Consider the following 16,308-nt stretch of genomic DNA (forward strand, 5'->3'; position numbering starts at 1 on the left):
ACAATTTTGTCATGAGCCCCGCCCACTCCTCCACACTACGGCTTGCTTGACAGACGATATCGTATGGTTGTAGTGGTGATAGTGTACCCTGCTTTACAGGAGTTTGATCTTAAGATCACAGGAGAACATTTTTGCTTGATGCTTACGTGTAGCATTTTGAACCACATCGGATTCTTCTCTAAAGGGACCACTGATGGTTGTCACTGTGACATTGTATATTGTTCCAGCTTTCAGGCCTTCAAATGACACAGATGTGTTGCCATTTTTTTGAGAAACTTGTCCAGAACTGTTTCTGATGCTGACTATATAGTTCTCCACATTCCCTTGTGGAGGACTCCAGGTGACAACAATGGTCTGATTTGTACCATTGTTTGAGACGCTGATGTTCGCAGAGTTTATTTTGTTTGGTACTGTTGAAAAAAAAATGGGGAAACAGTTGTGCAATTTTTTAATCCAGCATTTGTAGCAAAGTCAATGACTATTCACGATGAAAATGAGTAAACATCCACAAAAGGCAAGTAACTGCACTGATTTGAAAACGAGGTTTTTTATTTAATTTGCACTGTGGAAGACCCTACAAGACCAAGGTCCTGGGTTATTATTATTAAGGACAAGGACAAGGTTCCAGGCTCCCTACCGATCTTTGCAATATGTCCAAAAAAATGCAGCTAGACTTATATCACACACCAGGCACTGGCTGCATATTACTCCTGTACTTCTATCTCAACTTTGGTTGTTTATAAAGTCACATATCCAATATAAGATCTTGTTTCTGACTTTCAAGGCTCTAAACAATCTGGCTCCATCACACTTCTCTAAACTCCTCCAGGTTTCCACTCCCTCGCTGTACCTAGGACTGCATCTTGGGTTGTGGTGACTGACAGGGGCAGGAATTCGATTTGATATGATATTTTAAAGACAAATACCACAGTGCAATTTTGACCAAATTTGGAGGCAGAAATTGAAACTGAAAAGGTACAATTGAAAGCAATGCCTTACAAACTTAGAAAAAACATTAGAGGACTGAGACAGAGTCTAAAGGAAACTGATTCGGGTAAACTGTACGTTACAGTACAATTAAACTCATATTTTTGGTTAAGAATTCAAAATAGAATAAAAAACATTAGAATAAGCAGGCATACTTGTGTAATTGGAAGCTGTTCTTGGTTCTGCTCTGCTGTCACCCCCTGCCAGGGTAAAGACTCTGAAAGAGTAGTTTGTTCCTGGAATCAGGCCTGTGATCACAGCTGTCTCATTGACGACTGTTGTATTTGGTCCTCCAATGGTCTCAACCAAATAAGTATATCCATCCTTATATTCATTCGGTTTGGTCCACGTCAGTACAACTGCAGTGGTATTGATGGTAAACACACTTAAATTGCCTACAGGCAATGGTCCTACAAAGAGAAAACATAACATAACATCCAAATGGGTATTTATTCATAAATAAATCAACATTACACTTATATAGTGTTTTTTCTGGACACTCCACTCGAAAGCTCTTTCAGGTCATGGGGATCCCCTCCACCACCATCACTGAGTGGCCCCCAGCTGGATGATGGACTGACAGTGTGCCTGTATGCTTAAGACGGCAATACAAGGGTGTAGGTCATTTTTATAAAAAATACATTTCAATGGCATAAATATACAAGCATATATACATAAATATATTGCACTTACAGTACACTGTAACTTCAAACTAATCAGAGGCCTTCTCAAAGTGCGATAAAAATATACAAATATTTGGTGGCACTGATCACTCTAACTTAGCAAAAAAAGTTCATGGATGTGACATCATGAAGATTTCGCGATTTTCTAGAACAATTCATGCCCCATTTACCATTGCAAGCATACTGTATATTGGACTTACTTGTGAACGCTGAAACAGTGGCGGCAGAGGATTCCGTGCCATCTTTGGCCAGGGTTTTCACATTAAAAGTGTAATTGGTGCCCGAAGTCCACAACTGGACTGTAATGTTCTCATACCTCACTGTGTAATTATCGACTGAAATGGTATTGGAACTGTTCAGTACTGTTACATCATATCTATACTCCTCCTTGTAGCCATCAGGTCTCTGCCAGTTAAGTAAAACCGAGTTGGTGGTAATGTCAGTAACGGTAAGGGCCTGCACAGGGTTGGGTCCTGGAAGAAAGAAAAGAATATTGTTCTCAATCAGCTGTGTTTTCTGGGAACGCGTTGCTGCCACCAAGAGGAAAAAATGTCCCCTTATCTTGTAACGACAAGATTCTTTTCTCGAAGTACATCGTAACGCAACGGGGGCTCAGGCGGGCGCCCTTACCGTCGTCGGGGGCTCGCACCCGGGATTCCCGCGTCACTCAGCAGGGACTGGTGAGCCAAAGAGAGATCTCTCTACAGCCCAGTAGCTGTAGTGCTGCTATCACAGGGAAGGGCGGTGAGGTCACCGCTCTGGTACGCCGGCTCTCACACACCCTGATGGCCGTATGCATTACAGTATATATACGAGATAGCAATGATTACCTCAGTGTTGGTACAGTACAACCTGTTATGTTGTGCACTGAACGCATCGAGAAGCTACCGTGAGCTTGGCTGGCACTTTCGGTTTAATGATGTGTCAGTGTCCAGCGCTGCAGGATTTGTACAGATTTACTTTCGAGTGGAGTTTAGTCATAATGAAATCTTACATTTTTTAGCAAAGATGAACGGAATAATTTTAAGCATGAGGACCTGTTGTGTGGGATGTAGAGATCAAAGCAATTATGGTTCCGTTATTAACAGTTATACATGCAATCGGTTCCATTGCTTAAAACTGTGAGTCCGCACGTAGGTAAATACAGATATTATATGACAATTGTCATAAAGTACGTAATTCCGAGATAATTTTCTCATTATTAAGAGATAAGGGCGAGGGTTTTCTTTCCTTGGTGAGGAAAAGCGCTTGTAGTTTTTGTCCTTCTTTTCATACCGAAGCAAATTCTGTACTGTATAGAAAGATCATTATCTCCAATGCGCCGCTCATGCAGTCCAAAAATATTTAGGAAATTCTATGTAGTTCTTATGAATAGAAATTAGAAAATAAAAAGTTAAGACTTATTTCAATACAAAGATGTGCTGTGTTCATCTGATGTTAAGTTCTATTATTTTCATTAAGGACTGAAAAGGACTGAAACAAATTCCTAGATGTTTTATACTTTATACACTGTAGTCACTGATTCTTATTCTATCTATAAAAAACAATTAAGAAATAATCAGAAAAATTCACTGAAAGTCTGATTAATGAAGATAAAGTTTGATCTTTTGAAAATAGTGAACCATGTGAAAATAGTGAAGATACACTACCTTGATTTACTGTGGAGACTAAATTATCAGCCCAAAGGCCGATAATGGGTGGAGAGGGTATTGTTAGAACCGTGGCCTTGAAATACTCACTGGTATAAACTTCTGTAGTGACTGGAACACTCTGGAGTGCCATCTGTCCCACAGTAACCACTGAAATTATGTACTGAGTTCCAGACTGCAGACTGGTTAACGTGGTGTTGTTCTGAGTGACATTGTTAGATGCCCTGTTATTGGAGGCCGACAGGAACGTGACAAAGAAGGAATGTGGGGTATTGTTCATATTAGGAGGCTCGCCCCAAACGATAGACATGGAGTCATTTGCTTTGCTTTTTATTTCTATGTCTCCAGGTGCAGTGGGATCTGGAATGAAAATCAAGAGACAGTGACTGCAGATTTAGGTTATAATTGTTCAGATTTAGGCATTCTGTGTTGCTAAGTTTTTACAACTCCCCCCTACGTTTATGCCTGAGTGTCTGGGGTTTTGATTTAAAAAAAAACATTTTCGCTGCATTCCATTGACATTAGTCAGCAAAGCAATTGCCAAATGCTTGCACTTGATTGATGATTACTCACGTATGGCACAACGTACACAGGCATTATTTAAGAGCCAGCAGAGACCGTATTTTTAATTTCATAACAGCTGTCCTAGTGTTGCTTTTCATTCTCTGAGTGTAGTGCTTCCTCTGGTCAGTTGCTGTCGATACTGTTCCAGCACTAATACACTGCGACCTAGTCATTTAGATAGCATCATTAAAAATTACAGTCCCTCAATACTGAGTCACCCCAGAAAACAAAATAAACATGCACAGAAGACTTTTGCAACTTCAGACCCAAAGATACAGTTTTTGTTTGATTTGACAATATACTGTATGTAATACTTGGGGTAAATAAGCCCCATCCCCATTTAATTCAGTTAAATTTTTGTTAAAATGTGAATTGTATACTGCAGTGTGGGAATACTGCATGTTTCAAATGTTACTACATAATGTCACATTTAATTTGACATACAGGTAAATGTACTTTTAATTCTTTTTAAATTAGCTGGTTTCATTTCTGCATTTAATTGTACTAATTGTTATTGCTGTAATCACTGAGGAACATGCATCGTAAGTAATTACGTGCATATATTTTAACAGCTGTGATCTGCTGAAAATCTGCCTTTAGCAATGGAAACTCATATGGCTTTTGGAACTTACAAGTAGCATTTTGAACTACATCAGAATCCACATGGAAAGGTCCGCTGATCGTTGTCACTGTAACATTGTAAATTCTTCCAGGTGCCAGGTTGGTAAATGTTACAGATCTGCTGTTGGAGGTGATTGTTGAGCCACCTTGGATCGTAATGTTATATGATTCCACCTTTCCAGCTGGAGGATTCCAAGTTACTGTTATGCTGTTAGTTGAACCATTGCTTGAAACCTGAATATCACTCGTTTTTATCTTTTCAGGCACTGAAAATTCAGAATAAGAGCAGATACAGTATAAAACAAAAATTGTACTTTTTAGACATATGATTTAAATGTCAGTTTTGGAAAGTTCACTTGTGACAGAAAAAAAATACAACATAAGTTTAATAGTTTTCATTTGACAATTAAGAGCACTGAAAAAATGACTGAATATTATGCCCAAAACTCAAACAAGTTAAAATCACACATCACATCATCTTCCTAATAACAAGAAAATCCAGAAAGCTGACCAATAACTCTTTAAGGAAACATGAACAAAAGCTCTGGATGCCACATTTGTGTAATTTGAAACTGTCTCTGCACCTCCTGTAGTCTTATTTTGTATTTCACTGAAAACCTGAAAAGTGTATTTGGTTCCTGGTGAGACCTGGGCAATGATGGTAGTCTCACTGGACTGTCTTATCCCTTGAACTGTTAAATTTGGAAAAGTCTGAATCACATAGGAATATCCGTTCTTGTAGTCAGACGACTTGTTCCGTGTGAGCTTTATAGCTGTCGAGTTCAGGGTTTGAGCAGTCAAGCCTACAACTTTTGTGGGTTCTTAAAAAGTAAAAGAAGGATGTCGGCATGTTTCACTACGACTGTACATTATATCACAACATTAGAACATAAGAAAGTCTTCCTCTTTGGTTGCTGGTAATGAATTAAACCAAGGATCTAATCCAGCAAATGTTTTTAAGGAATCCAGGGTATTGGCTTTGGCTAGCTGTGTGGAACATCTAGTTCCACACAAAAATACCAAAAAACTACAAAAACATTATCTGGATCAATATAAAAAGGAAAAACCGAAATAGAAAAACGTCAGAGCGTTTTTACAGTAAAGTATAAAAAGGCCACAGGCACGACTGAAGACTTCCAAGCAAGTGCCAAGACATCAAAGCAAGTGGAGCAATATGGAAGTGCAATTAAAAGTGAGAACAGAAGGTATTGCTTTAGAAAAGGCTACCCTGCCGTGCTGCTGAAAATGATATCCTGGCTTCTCTCACGAAATGGCTGTATGAGATCCTCATACTGTATCAGTACATTACTATCCACCAAACAATCTAGATTTGGCCAAATGTCCTCCTCTCATTCATAATCATTTATACTTTTCTAATTGTATCATTTATAATCACAAGTCCTTATGCTTTATTCTCATGAATACTACAGCAAAGCTTGGAATGACGCCTGTAAAATATGAAGCTGATCAGTTACACAATGTTGTTTTAGTTGGTTTTCAAAAGTGTTCAGACACAAAAGGAACAGCAGTACATCCTTAGGTGCAGACACCGTCAATACAGTGATGTTGAAGAAACTCAGACTCATCAATCACGTAACACCTCTATAGTAGAAAGACGGGTCACCCAAATGAGACTCCTGCTTATGCACAGACACTATGCAGACCCACTCCTTAATTACAGTATAAATCTTCCCAGGGATACTACAACAAGTGGTGAGAGGGGTGTGTTCTGATGGAACACCCACCAGAGAAAGATTAAGAAAGGTTAAGAAACAAGTCTTACTTGTATACTGAGAGAGGCTGACAGGGGCTCCTGCTGTTGAGTTATCTGCAGCCACTGCAATGACTGTGAAAGTGTATCCAGTCCCCGCAGTCAGATTACCAATATTAAAGGACTTCCCTGTCATATTTTCACGACTTTGAGTCAGAGAAAAGGTTGAATTTGTCCCAGTCTTCAGCACGTCAACTCTAAAGTAGGAGCTTTTTCCCACAGGCTCAGTCCAGTTCAGAGACACAGAAGATGTGGTGACTTGAGTGACAGTGAGGTTCCTGATGACATCAGGCCCTGTGAGTGCAGGTAAGGGGTTTGGGAAGAACAAGCACAAACATTAGCTGGGTGTTGTGATCCTTTTTGGAGAAGTACACTCTACAAACAATAGCAAACACTTATCATCTCTTTTAGACCTGTCTGAAAAGACTGAACTGAATCAAATAAAGGAAAATTATTAAATTATAAGAAAATTCCACCCATCCATTTTCAAACCTGCTTTAACCAAGTTGCTGGAGACCCAGAGTCAAACCCAGCAGAATCTGGCACAAGGCGGGATACACCCTGGATGGGACACCAGTCCATCTCAACTCACACAAGGACAAGGTTTCCCAGAAACCTTTTAAAATTCCCATACTGTATGCCTTTGGAATGTGCGAGCAAACTGGAGCACTTAGAGGAAACCAATGTAAAACTCCCTTCTGGAGTTGAACCCAGGGCACAAGCTCAATGAGACAGTAATGCTAACCACTGTGTAATTCTTTATTATACAATGCGCATATTAAAAAACACAACAGTCAGGCAACTGCAGAGAAAAAATGTGATCTAGTGTCTCAGTCAAGAGAACGCAATGTCTTACTTGTATACTGAGAGAGGCTGACAGGGGCTCCTGCTGTTGAGTTATCTGCAGCCATTGCAATGACTGTGAAAGTGTATCCAGTCCCCACAGTCAGATTACCAATATTAAAGGACTTCTCCGTCATATTTTCACGACTTTGAGTCAGAGAAAAGGTTGAATTTGTCCCAGTCTCCAGCACGTCAACTCTAAAGTAGGAGCTTTTTCCCACAGGCTCAGTCCAGTTCAGAGACACAGAAGATGTGGTGACTTGAGTGACAGTCAGGTTCCTGATGACATCAGGCCCTGTGAGTGCAGGCAAGGGGTTTGGGAAGAACAAGCACAAACATTAGCTGGGTTTTGTGATCCTTTTCTCAAAGTCATATCTACAAACAATGGCAAACACTGATCAACAAGCCTGAGCCTGTCTGGAAAGACAGCACTAACATCAAATAGTTAATGTCATATAATAAAACCTATTTGAGAATTCATATCTTGAGAAATGTAACATTCCAAGACTAAGAAATAAAATCTTAGTAAAAATACCGTAAATGCACAAAACAACAAAATGGTCCCCAGCCAGAAAAATGCCATGAGTTCTATAGGAGACAGTAACTTACCTCATTATAATCTGAGTAAAGACGATGCTCATTTAAAAGAAAAGCATAATGACATTAAAAATCCAGTTGAGTTCAAACTGTACATCTGACAAAGGGGCATATACTGTAGCAAGGGATGAAAAAAAGTGATTGTGTACTGAACTGACAAAATAAACTAGAATTGTCTCCAATTGAAAACACATAAATTGATGTTTAAGTCTGAAGAAGGCAAAGTCTTACTTGTAAATTTAAAGAGGTGGATAGGGGCTCCTGCTGTTGAGTTATCTGCAGCCACTGCAATGACTGTGAAAGTGTATCCAGTCCCCGCAGTCAGATTAGTAATATTAAAGGACTTCCCTGTCATATTTTCACGACTTTGAGTCAGAGAAAAGGTTGAATTTGTCCCAGTCTTGAGCACCTCCACTCTAAAGTAGGAGCTTTTTCCCACAGGCTCAGTCCAGTTCAGAGACACAGAAGATGTGGTGACTTGAGTGACAGTCAGGTTCCTGATGACATCAGGCCCTGTGAGTGCAGGTAAGGGGTTTGGGAAGAACAAGCACAAACATTAGCTGGGTGTTGTGATCCCGTTCGCAATGTACATTCAAAAAACACCTCTCCACTCTCTTAGAGCTACCTGAAAAGACTGAAATGAAATCAAATAAAGGTAAACATTAAAATGATGAGAAAATTCCAACCCATCCATTTTCTAACCTGTTTTATCCAGGTTGCTGGGGACACAGAGTCAAACCCAGGAGCAACAGGCACAAGGCAGGATACACCCTGGACAGGACACTACTCCATCTCATCTCACGCACACAGACAAGGACACACTCACACCAGGACAAGTTGACCAAGAGCGTTTTAAAATTCCAATACTGTATGCCTTTGGATTGTGAAAGTACACTGGAGCACTTAGAGGAAACCCATGCAAACACAGGGAGAACATACAAACTCCTTGCAGGAACTGATACCAGGGCTTCTGCTCAATGAGATAGCAATGCTTTCCACTGTGCCATCCTTTAATACACAATGTACATTAAAAAATAACAACTTTCAGGTATATGCAGAGTAAAAACGTGATCTAGTGTCTCAGTCAGGAGAAGGCAAAGTCTTACTTGTATACTGAGAGAGGCTGACAGGGGCTCCTGCTGTTGAGTTATCTGCAGCCACTGCAATGACTGTGAAAGTGTATCCAGTCCCCGCAGTCAGATTACCAATATTAAAGGACTTCTCTGTCATATTTTCACGACTTTGAGTCAGAGAAAAGGTTGAATTTGTCCCAGTCTCGAGCACCTCCACTCTAAAGTAGGAGCTTTTTCCCACAGGCTCAGTCCAGTTCAGAGACACAGAAGATGTGGTGACTTGAGTGACAGTCAGGTTCCTGATGACATCAGGCCCTGTGAGTGCAGGTAAGGGGTTTGGGAAGAACAAGCACAAACATTAGCTGGGTGTTGTGATCCCGTTCGCAATGTACACTCAAAAAACACCTCTCCACTCTCTTAGAGCTACCTGAAAAGACTGAAATGAAATCAAATAAAGGGAAACAATAAAATGATGAGAAAATTCCACCCATCCATTTCTAACCTGCTTTAACCAGGTTGCTGGGGACACAGAGTCAAACCCAGCAGCAACAGGCACAAGGCAGGATACACCCTGGACAGGACACTACTCCATCTCAACTCTCACACACAGAGAGACAGACACACTCACACCAGGACCAGTTTTCCCAGAAAAAAATCTTTCAGGTATATGCAGAGTAAAAACGTGATCTAGTGTCTCAGTCAGGAGAAGGCAAAGTCTTACTTGTATACTGAGAGAGGCTGACAGGGGCTCCTGCTGTTGAATTATCTGCAGCCACTGCAATGACTGTGAAAGTGTATCCAGTCCCCGCAGTCAGATTACCAATATTAAAGGACTTCTCTCTCATATTTTCACGACTTTGAGTCAGAGAAAAGGTTGAATTTGTCCCAGTCTTGAGCACCTCCACTCTAAAGTAGGAGCTTTTTCCCACAGGCTCAGTCCAGTTCAGAGACACAGAAGATGTGGTGACTTGAGTGACAGTCAGGTTCCTGATGACATCAGGCCCTGTGAGTGCAGGTAAGGGGTTTGGGAAGAACAAGCACAAACATTAGCTGGGTGTTGTGATCCCTTTCGCAATGTACATTCAAAAAACACCTCTCCACTCTCTTAGAGCTACCTGAAAAGACTGAAATGAAATCAAATAAAGGGAAACATTAAAATGATGAGAAAATTCCAACCCATCCATTTTCTAACCTGCTTTATCCAGGTTGCTGGGGACACAGAGTCAAACCCAGCAGCAACAGGCACAAGGCAGGATACACCCTGGACAGGACACTACTCCATCTCATCTCACACACAGAGAGACAGACACACTCACACCAGGACCAGTTATCCCAGAAAAAAATATTTCAGGTATATGCAGAGTAAAAACGTGATCTAGTGTCTCAGTCAGGAGAAGGCAAAGTCTTACTTGTATACTGAGAGAGGCTGACAGGGGCTCCTGCTGTTGAATTATCTGCAGCCACTGCAATGACTGTGAAAGTGTATCCAGTCCCCGCAGTCAGATTACCAATATTAAAGGACTTCTCTCTCATATTTTCACGACTTTGAGTCAGAGAAAAGGTTGAATTTGTCCCAGTCTTGAGCACCTCCACTCTAAAGTAGGAGCTTTTTCCCACAGGCTCAGTCCAGTTCAGAGACACAGAAGATGTGGTGACTTGAGTGACAGTCAGGTTCCTGATGACATCAGGCCCTGTGAGTGCAGGTAAGGGGTTTGGGAAGAACAAGCACAAACATTAGCTGGGTGTTGTGATCCCTTTCGCAATGTACACTCAAAAAACACCTCTCCACTCTCTTAGAGCTACCTGAAAAGACTGAAATGAAATCAAATAAAGGGAAACATTAAAATGATGAGAACATTCCAACCCATCCATTTTCTAACCTGCTTTATCCAGGTTGCTGGGGACACAGAGTCAAACCCAGCAGCAACAGGCACAAGGCAGGATACACCCTGGACAGGACACTACTCCATCTCATCTCACACACACAGACACAGACACACTCACACCAGGACCAGTTGACCAAGAGCGTTTTAAAATTCCAATACTGTATGCCTTTGGTTTGTGAAAGTACACTGGAGCACTTAGAGGAAACCCATGCAAACACAGGGAGAACATGCAAACTCCTTGCAGGAACTGAAACTAGGGCTTCAGCTCAATGATATAGCAATGCTTTCCACTGTGCCATCCTTTAATACACAATGTGCATTAAAAAATAACAACTTTCAGGTATCTGCAGAGTAAAAACGTGATCTAGTGTCTCAGTCAGGAGAAGGCAACGTCTTACTTGTATACTGAGAGAGGCTGACAGGGGCTCCTGCTGTTGAATTATCTGCAGCCATTGCAATGACTGTGAAAGTGTATCCAGTCCCCGCAGTCAGATTACCAATATTAAAGGACTTCTCTGTCATATTTTCACGACTTTGAGTCAGAGAAAAGGTTGAATTTGTCCCAGTCTCGAACACGTCAACTCTAAAGTAGGAGCTTTTTCCCACAGGCTCAGTCCAGTTCAGAGACACAGAAGATGTGGTGACTTGAGTGACAGTCAGGTTCCTGATGACATCAGGCCCTGTGAGTGCAGGTAAGGGGTTTGGAAAGAACAAGCACAAACATTAGCTGGGTGTTGTGATCCCGTTCGCAATGTACACTCAAAAAACACCTCTCCACTCTCTTAGAGCTACCTGAAAAGACTGAAATGAAATCAAATAAAGGGAAACAATAAAATGATGAGAAAATTCCACCCATCCATTTCTAACCTGCTTTAACCAGGTTGCTGGGGACACAGAGTCAAACCCAGCAGCAACAGGCACAAGGCAGGATACACCCTGGACAGGACACTACTCCATCTCATCTCACACACACACAGACACGGACACACTCACACCAGGACCAGTTTTCCCAGAAAAAAATATTTCAGGTATATGCAGAGTAAAAACGTGATCTAGTGTCTCAGTCAGGAGAAGGCAAAGTCTTACTTGTATACTGAGAGAGGCTGACAGGGGCTCCTGCTGTTGAATTATCTGCAGCCACTGCAATGACTGTGAAAGTGTATCCAGTCCCCGCAGTCAGATTACCAATATTAAAGGACTTCTCTGTCATATTTTCACGACTTTGAGTCAGAGAAAAGGTTGAATTTGTCCCAGTCTCGAGCACCTCCACTCTAAAGTAGGAGCTTTTTCCCACAGGCTCAGTCCAGTTCAGAGACACAGAAGATGTGGTGACTTGAGTGACAGTCAGGTTCCTGATGACATCAGGCCCTGTGAGTGCAGGTAAGGGGTTTGGGAAGAACAAGCACAAACATTAGCTGGGTGTTGTGATCCCTTTCGCAATGTACACTCAAAAAACACCTCTCCACTCTCTTAGAGCTACCTGAAAAGACTGAAATGAAATCAAATAAAGGGAAACATTAAAATGATGAGAACATTCCAACCCATCCATTTTCTAACCTGCTTTATCCAGGTTGCTGGGGACACAGATTCAAACCCAGCAGCAACAGGCACAAGGCAGGATACACCCTGGACAGGACACTACTCCATCTCATCTCACACACACACAGACACGGACACACTCACACCAGGACCAGTTTTCCCAGAAAAAAATATTTCAGGTATATGCAGAGTAAAAACGTGATCTAGTGTCTCAGTCAGGAGAAGGCAAAGTCTTACTTGTATACTGAGAGAGGCTGACAGGGGCTCCTGCTGTTGAATTATCTGCAGCCACTGCAATGACTGTAAAAGTGTATCCAGTCCCCGCAGTCAGATTACCAATATTAAAGGACTTCTCTCTCATATTTTCACGACTTTGAGTCAGAGAAAAGGTTGAATTTGTCCCAGTCTTGAGCACCTCCACTCTAAAGTAGGAGCTTTTTCCCACAGGCTCAGTCCAGTTCAGAGACACAGAAGATGTGGTGACTTGAGTGACAGTCAGGTTCCTGATGACATCAGGCCCTGTGAGTGCAGGTAAGGGGTTTGGGAAGAACAAGCACAAACATTAGCTGGGTGTTGTGATCCCTTTCGCAATGTACACTCAAAAAACACCTCTCCACTCTCTTAGAGCTACCTGAAAAGACTGAAATGAAATCAAATAAAGGGAAACATTAAAATGATGAGAACATTCCAACCCATCCATTTTCTAACCTGCTTTATCCAGGTTGCTGGGGACACAGAGTCAAACCCAGCAGCAACAGGCACAAGGCAGGATACACCCTGGACAGGACACTACTCCATCTCATCTCACACACACAGACACACTCACACCAGGACCAGTTGACCAAGAGCGTTTTAAAATTCCAATACTGTATGCCTTTGGTTTGTGAAAGTACACTGGAGCACTTAGAGGAAACCCATGCAAACATAGGGAGAACATGCAAACTCCTTGCAGGAACTGAAACTAGGGCTTCAGCTCAATGATATAGCAATGCTTTCCACTGTGCCATCCTTTAATACACAATGTGCATTAAAAAATAACAACTTTCAGGTATCTGCAGAGTAAAAACGTGATCTAGTGTCTCAGTCAGGAGAAGGCAACATCTTACTTGTATACTGAGAGAGGCTGACAGGGGCTCCTGCTGTTGAATTATCTGCAGCCACTGCAATGACTGTGAAAGTGTATCCTGTCCCCGCAGTCAGATTACCAATATTAAAGGACTTCTCTGTCATATTTTCACGACTTTGAGTCAGAGAAAAGGTTGAATTTGTCCCAGTCTCGAACACGTCAACTCTAAAGTAGGAGCTTTTTCCCACAGGCTCAGTCCAGTTCAGAGACACAGAAGATGTGGTGACTTGAGTGACAGTCAGGTTCCTGATGACATCAGGCCCTGTGAGTGCAGGTAAGGGGTTTGGAAAGAACAAGCACAAACATTAGCTGGGTGTTGTGATCCCGTTCGCAATGTACACTCAAAAAACACCTCTCCACTCTCTTAGAGCTACCTGAAAAGACTGAAATGAAATCAAATAAAGGGAAACAATAAAATGATGAGAAAATTCCACCCATCCATTTCTAACCTGCTTTAACCAGGTTGCTGGGGACACAGAGTCAAACCCAGCAGCAACAGGCACAAGGCAGGATACACCCTGGACAGGACACTACTCCATCTCATCTCACACACACACAGACACGGACACACTCACACCAGGACCAGTTTTCCCAGAAAAAAATATTTCAGGTATATGCAGAGTAAAAACGTGATCTAGTGTCTCAGTCAGGAGAAGGCAAAGTCTTACTTGTATACTGAGAGAGGCTGACAGGGGCTCCTGCTGTTGAATTATCTGCAGCCACTGCAATGACTGTGAAAGTGTATCCAGTCCCCGCAGTCAGATTACCAATATTAAAGGACTTCTCTGTCATATTTTCACGACTTTGAGTCAGAGAAAAGGTTGAATTTGTCCCAGTCTCGAGCACCTCCACTCTAAAGTAGGAGCTTTTTCCCACAGGCTCAGTCCAGTTCAGAGACACAGAAGATGTGGTGACTTGAGTGACAGTCAGGTTCCTGATGACATCAGGCCCTGTGAGTGCAGGTAAGGGGTTTGGGAAGAACAAGCACAAACATTAGCTGGGTGTTGTGATCCCTTTCGCAATGTACACTCAAAAAACACCTCTCCACTCTCTTAGAGCTACCTGAAAAGACTGAAATGAAATCAAATAAAGGGAAACATTAAAATGATGAGAACATTCCAACCCATCCATTTTCTAACCTGCTTTATCCAGGTTGCTGGGGACACAGATTCAAACCCAGCAGCAACAGGCACAAGGCAGGATACACCCTGGACAGGACACTACTCCATCTCATCTCACACACACAGACACAGACACACTCACACCAGGACCAGTTGACCAAGAGCGTTTTAAAATTCCAATACTGTATGCCTTTGGTTTGTGAAAGTACACTGGAGCACTTAGAGGAAACCCATGCAAACACAGGGAGAACATGCAAACTCCTTGCAGGAACTGAAACTAGGGCTTCAGCTCAATGATATAGCAATGCTTTCCACTGTGCCATCCTTTAATACACAATGTGCATTAAAAAATAACAACTTTCAGGTATCTGCAGAGTAAAAACGTGATCTAGTGTCTCAGTCAGGAGAAGGCAACGTCTTACTTGTATACTGAGAGAGGCTGACAGGGGCTCCTGCTGTTGAATTATCTGCAGCCATTGCAATGACTGTGAAAGTGTATCCAGTCCCCGCAGTCAGATTACCAATATTAAAGGACTTCTCTGTCATATTTTCACGACTTTGAGTCAGAGAAAAGGTTGAATTTGTCCCAGTCTCGAACACGTCAACTCTAAAGTAGGAGCTTTTTCCCACAGGCTCAGTCCAGTTCAGAGACACAGAAGATGTGGTGACTTGAGTGACAGTCAGGTTCCTGATGACATCAGGCCCTGTGAGTGCAGGTAAGGGGTTTGGAAAGAACAAGCACAAACATTAGCTGGGTGTTGTGATCCCGTTCGCAATGTACACTCAAAAAACACCTCTCCACTCTCTTAGAGCTACCTGAAAAGACTGAAATGAAATCAAATAAAGGGAAACAATAAAATGATGAGAAAATTCCACCCATCCATTTCTAACCTGCTTTAACCAGGTTGCTGGGGACACAGAGTCAAACCCAGCAGCAACAGGCACAAGGCAGGATACACCCTGGACAGGACACTACTCCATCTCATCTCACACACACACAGACACGGACACACTCACACCAGGACCAGTTTTCCCAGAAAAAAATATTTCAGGTATATGCAGAGTAAAAACGTGATCTAGTGTCTCAGTCAGGAGAAGGCAAAGTCTTACTTGTATACTGAGAGAGGCTGACAGGGGCTCCTGCTGTTGAATTATCTGCAGCCACTGCAATGACTGTGAAAGTGTATCCAGTCCCCGCAGTCAGATTACCAATATTAAAGGACTTCTCTGTCATATTTTCACGACTTTGAGTCAGAGAAAAGGTTGAATTTGTCCCAGTCTCGAGCACCTCCACTCTAAAGTAGGAGCTTTTTCCCACAGGCTCAGTCCAGTTCAGAGACACAGAAGATGTGGTGACTTGAGTGACAGTCAGGTTCCTGATGACATCAGGCCCTGTGAGTGCAGGTAAGGGGTTTGGGAAGAACAAGCACAAACATTAGCTGGGTGTTGTGATCCCTTTCGCAATGTACACTCAAAAAACACCTCTCCACTCTCTTAGAGCTACCTGAAAAGACTGAAATGAAATCAAATAAAGGGAAACATTAAAATGATGAGAACATTCCAACCCATCCATTTTCTAACCTGCTTTATCCAGGTTGCTGGGGACACAGATTCAAACCCAGCAGCAACAGGCACAAGGCAGGATACACCCTGGACAGGACACTACTCCATCTCATCTCACACACACAGACACAGACACACTCACACCAGGACCAGTTGACCAAGAGCGTTTTAAAATTCCAATACTGTATGCCTTTGGTTTGTGAAAGTACACTGGAGCACTTAGAGGAAACCCATGCAAACACAGGGAGAACATGCAAACTCCTTGCAGGAACTGAAACTAGGGCT

General features: G+C 42.2%; 1 protein-coding gene across 1 annotated transcript in view; it reads right to left on the minus strand.

Moving 5' to 3' along the window:
• The window catches only part of ptprja (protein tyrosine phosphatase receptor type Ja), a 76,171-nt gene that overhangs the window by 16,862 nt on the left and 43,001 nt on the right, over positions 1-16,308 (minus strand). Inside the window, exons 12-23 of the mRNA XM_069181871.1 lie at positions 15,571-15,852; positions 13,984-14,289; positions 13,320-13,634; positions 11,736-12,042; positions 11,066-11,386; positions 10,669-10,685; positions 4,990-5,325; positions 4,516-4,770; positions 3,410-3,679; positions 1,871-2,143; positions 1,143-1,397; positions 147-410 (exon numbers count right to left, since the gene is read on the minus strand). Of these exons, the coding sequence (XP_069037972.1) occupies positions 147-410; positions 1,143-1,397; positions 1,871-2,143; positions 3,410-3,679; positions 4,516-4,770; positions 4,990-5,325; positions 10,669-10,685; positions 11,066-11,386; positions 11,736-12,042; positions 13,320-13,634; positions 13,984-14,289; positions 15,571-15,852 (3,201 nt within the window). The remainder of the gene's footprint in view (positions 1-146; positions 411-1,142; positions 1,398-1,870; positions 2,144-3,409; positions 3,680-4,515; positions 4,771-4,989; positions 5,326-10,668; positions 10,686-11,065; positions 11,387-11,735; positions 12,043-13,319; positions 13,635-13,983; positions 14,290-15,570; positions 15,853-16,308) is intronic.

The sequence above is a fragment of the Lepisosteus oculatus genome, chromosome 21 (genome assembly GCF_040954835.1).
Source record: "Lepisosteus oculatus isolate fLepOcu1 chromosome 21, fLepOcu1.hap2, whole genome shotgun sequence".
NCBI classification, from domain to species: Eukaryota; Metazoa; Chordata; class Actinopteri; order Semionotiformes; family Lepisosteidae; genus Lepisosteus; species Lepisosteus oculatus.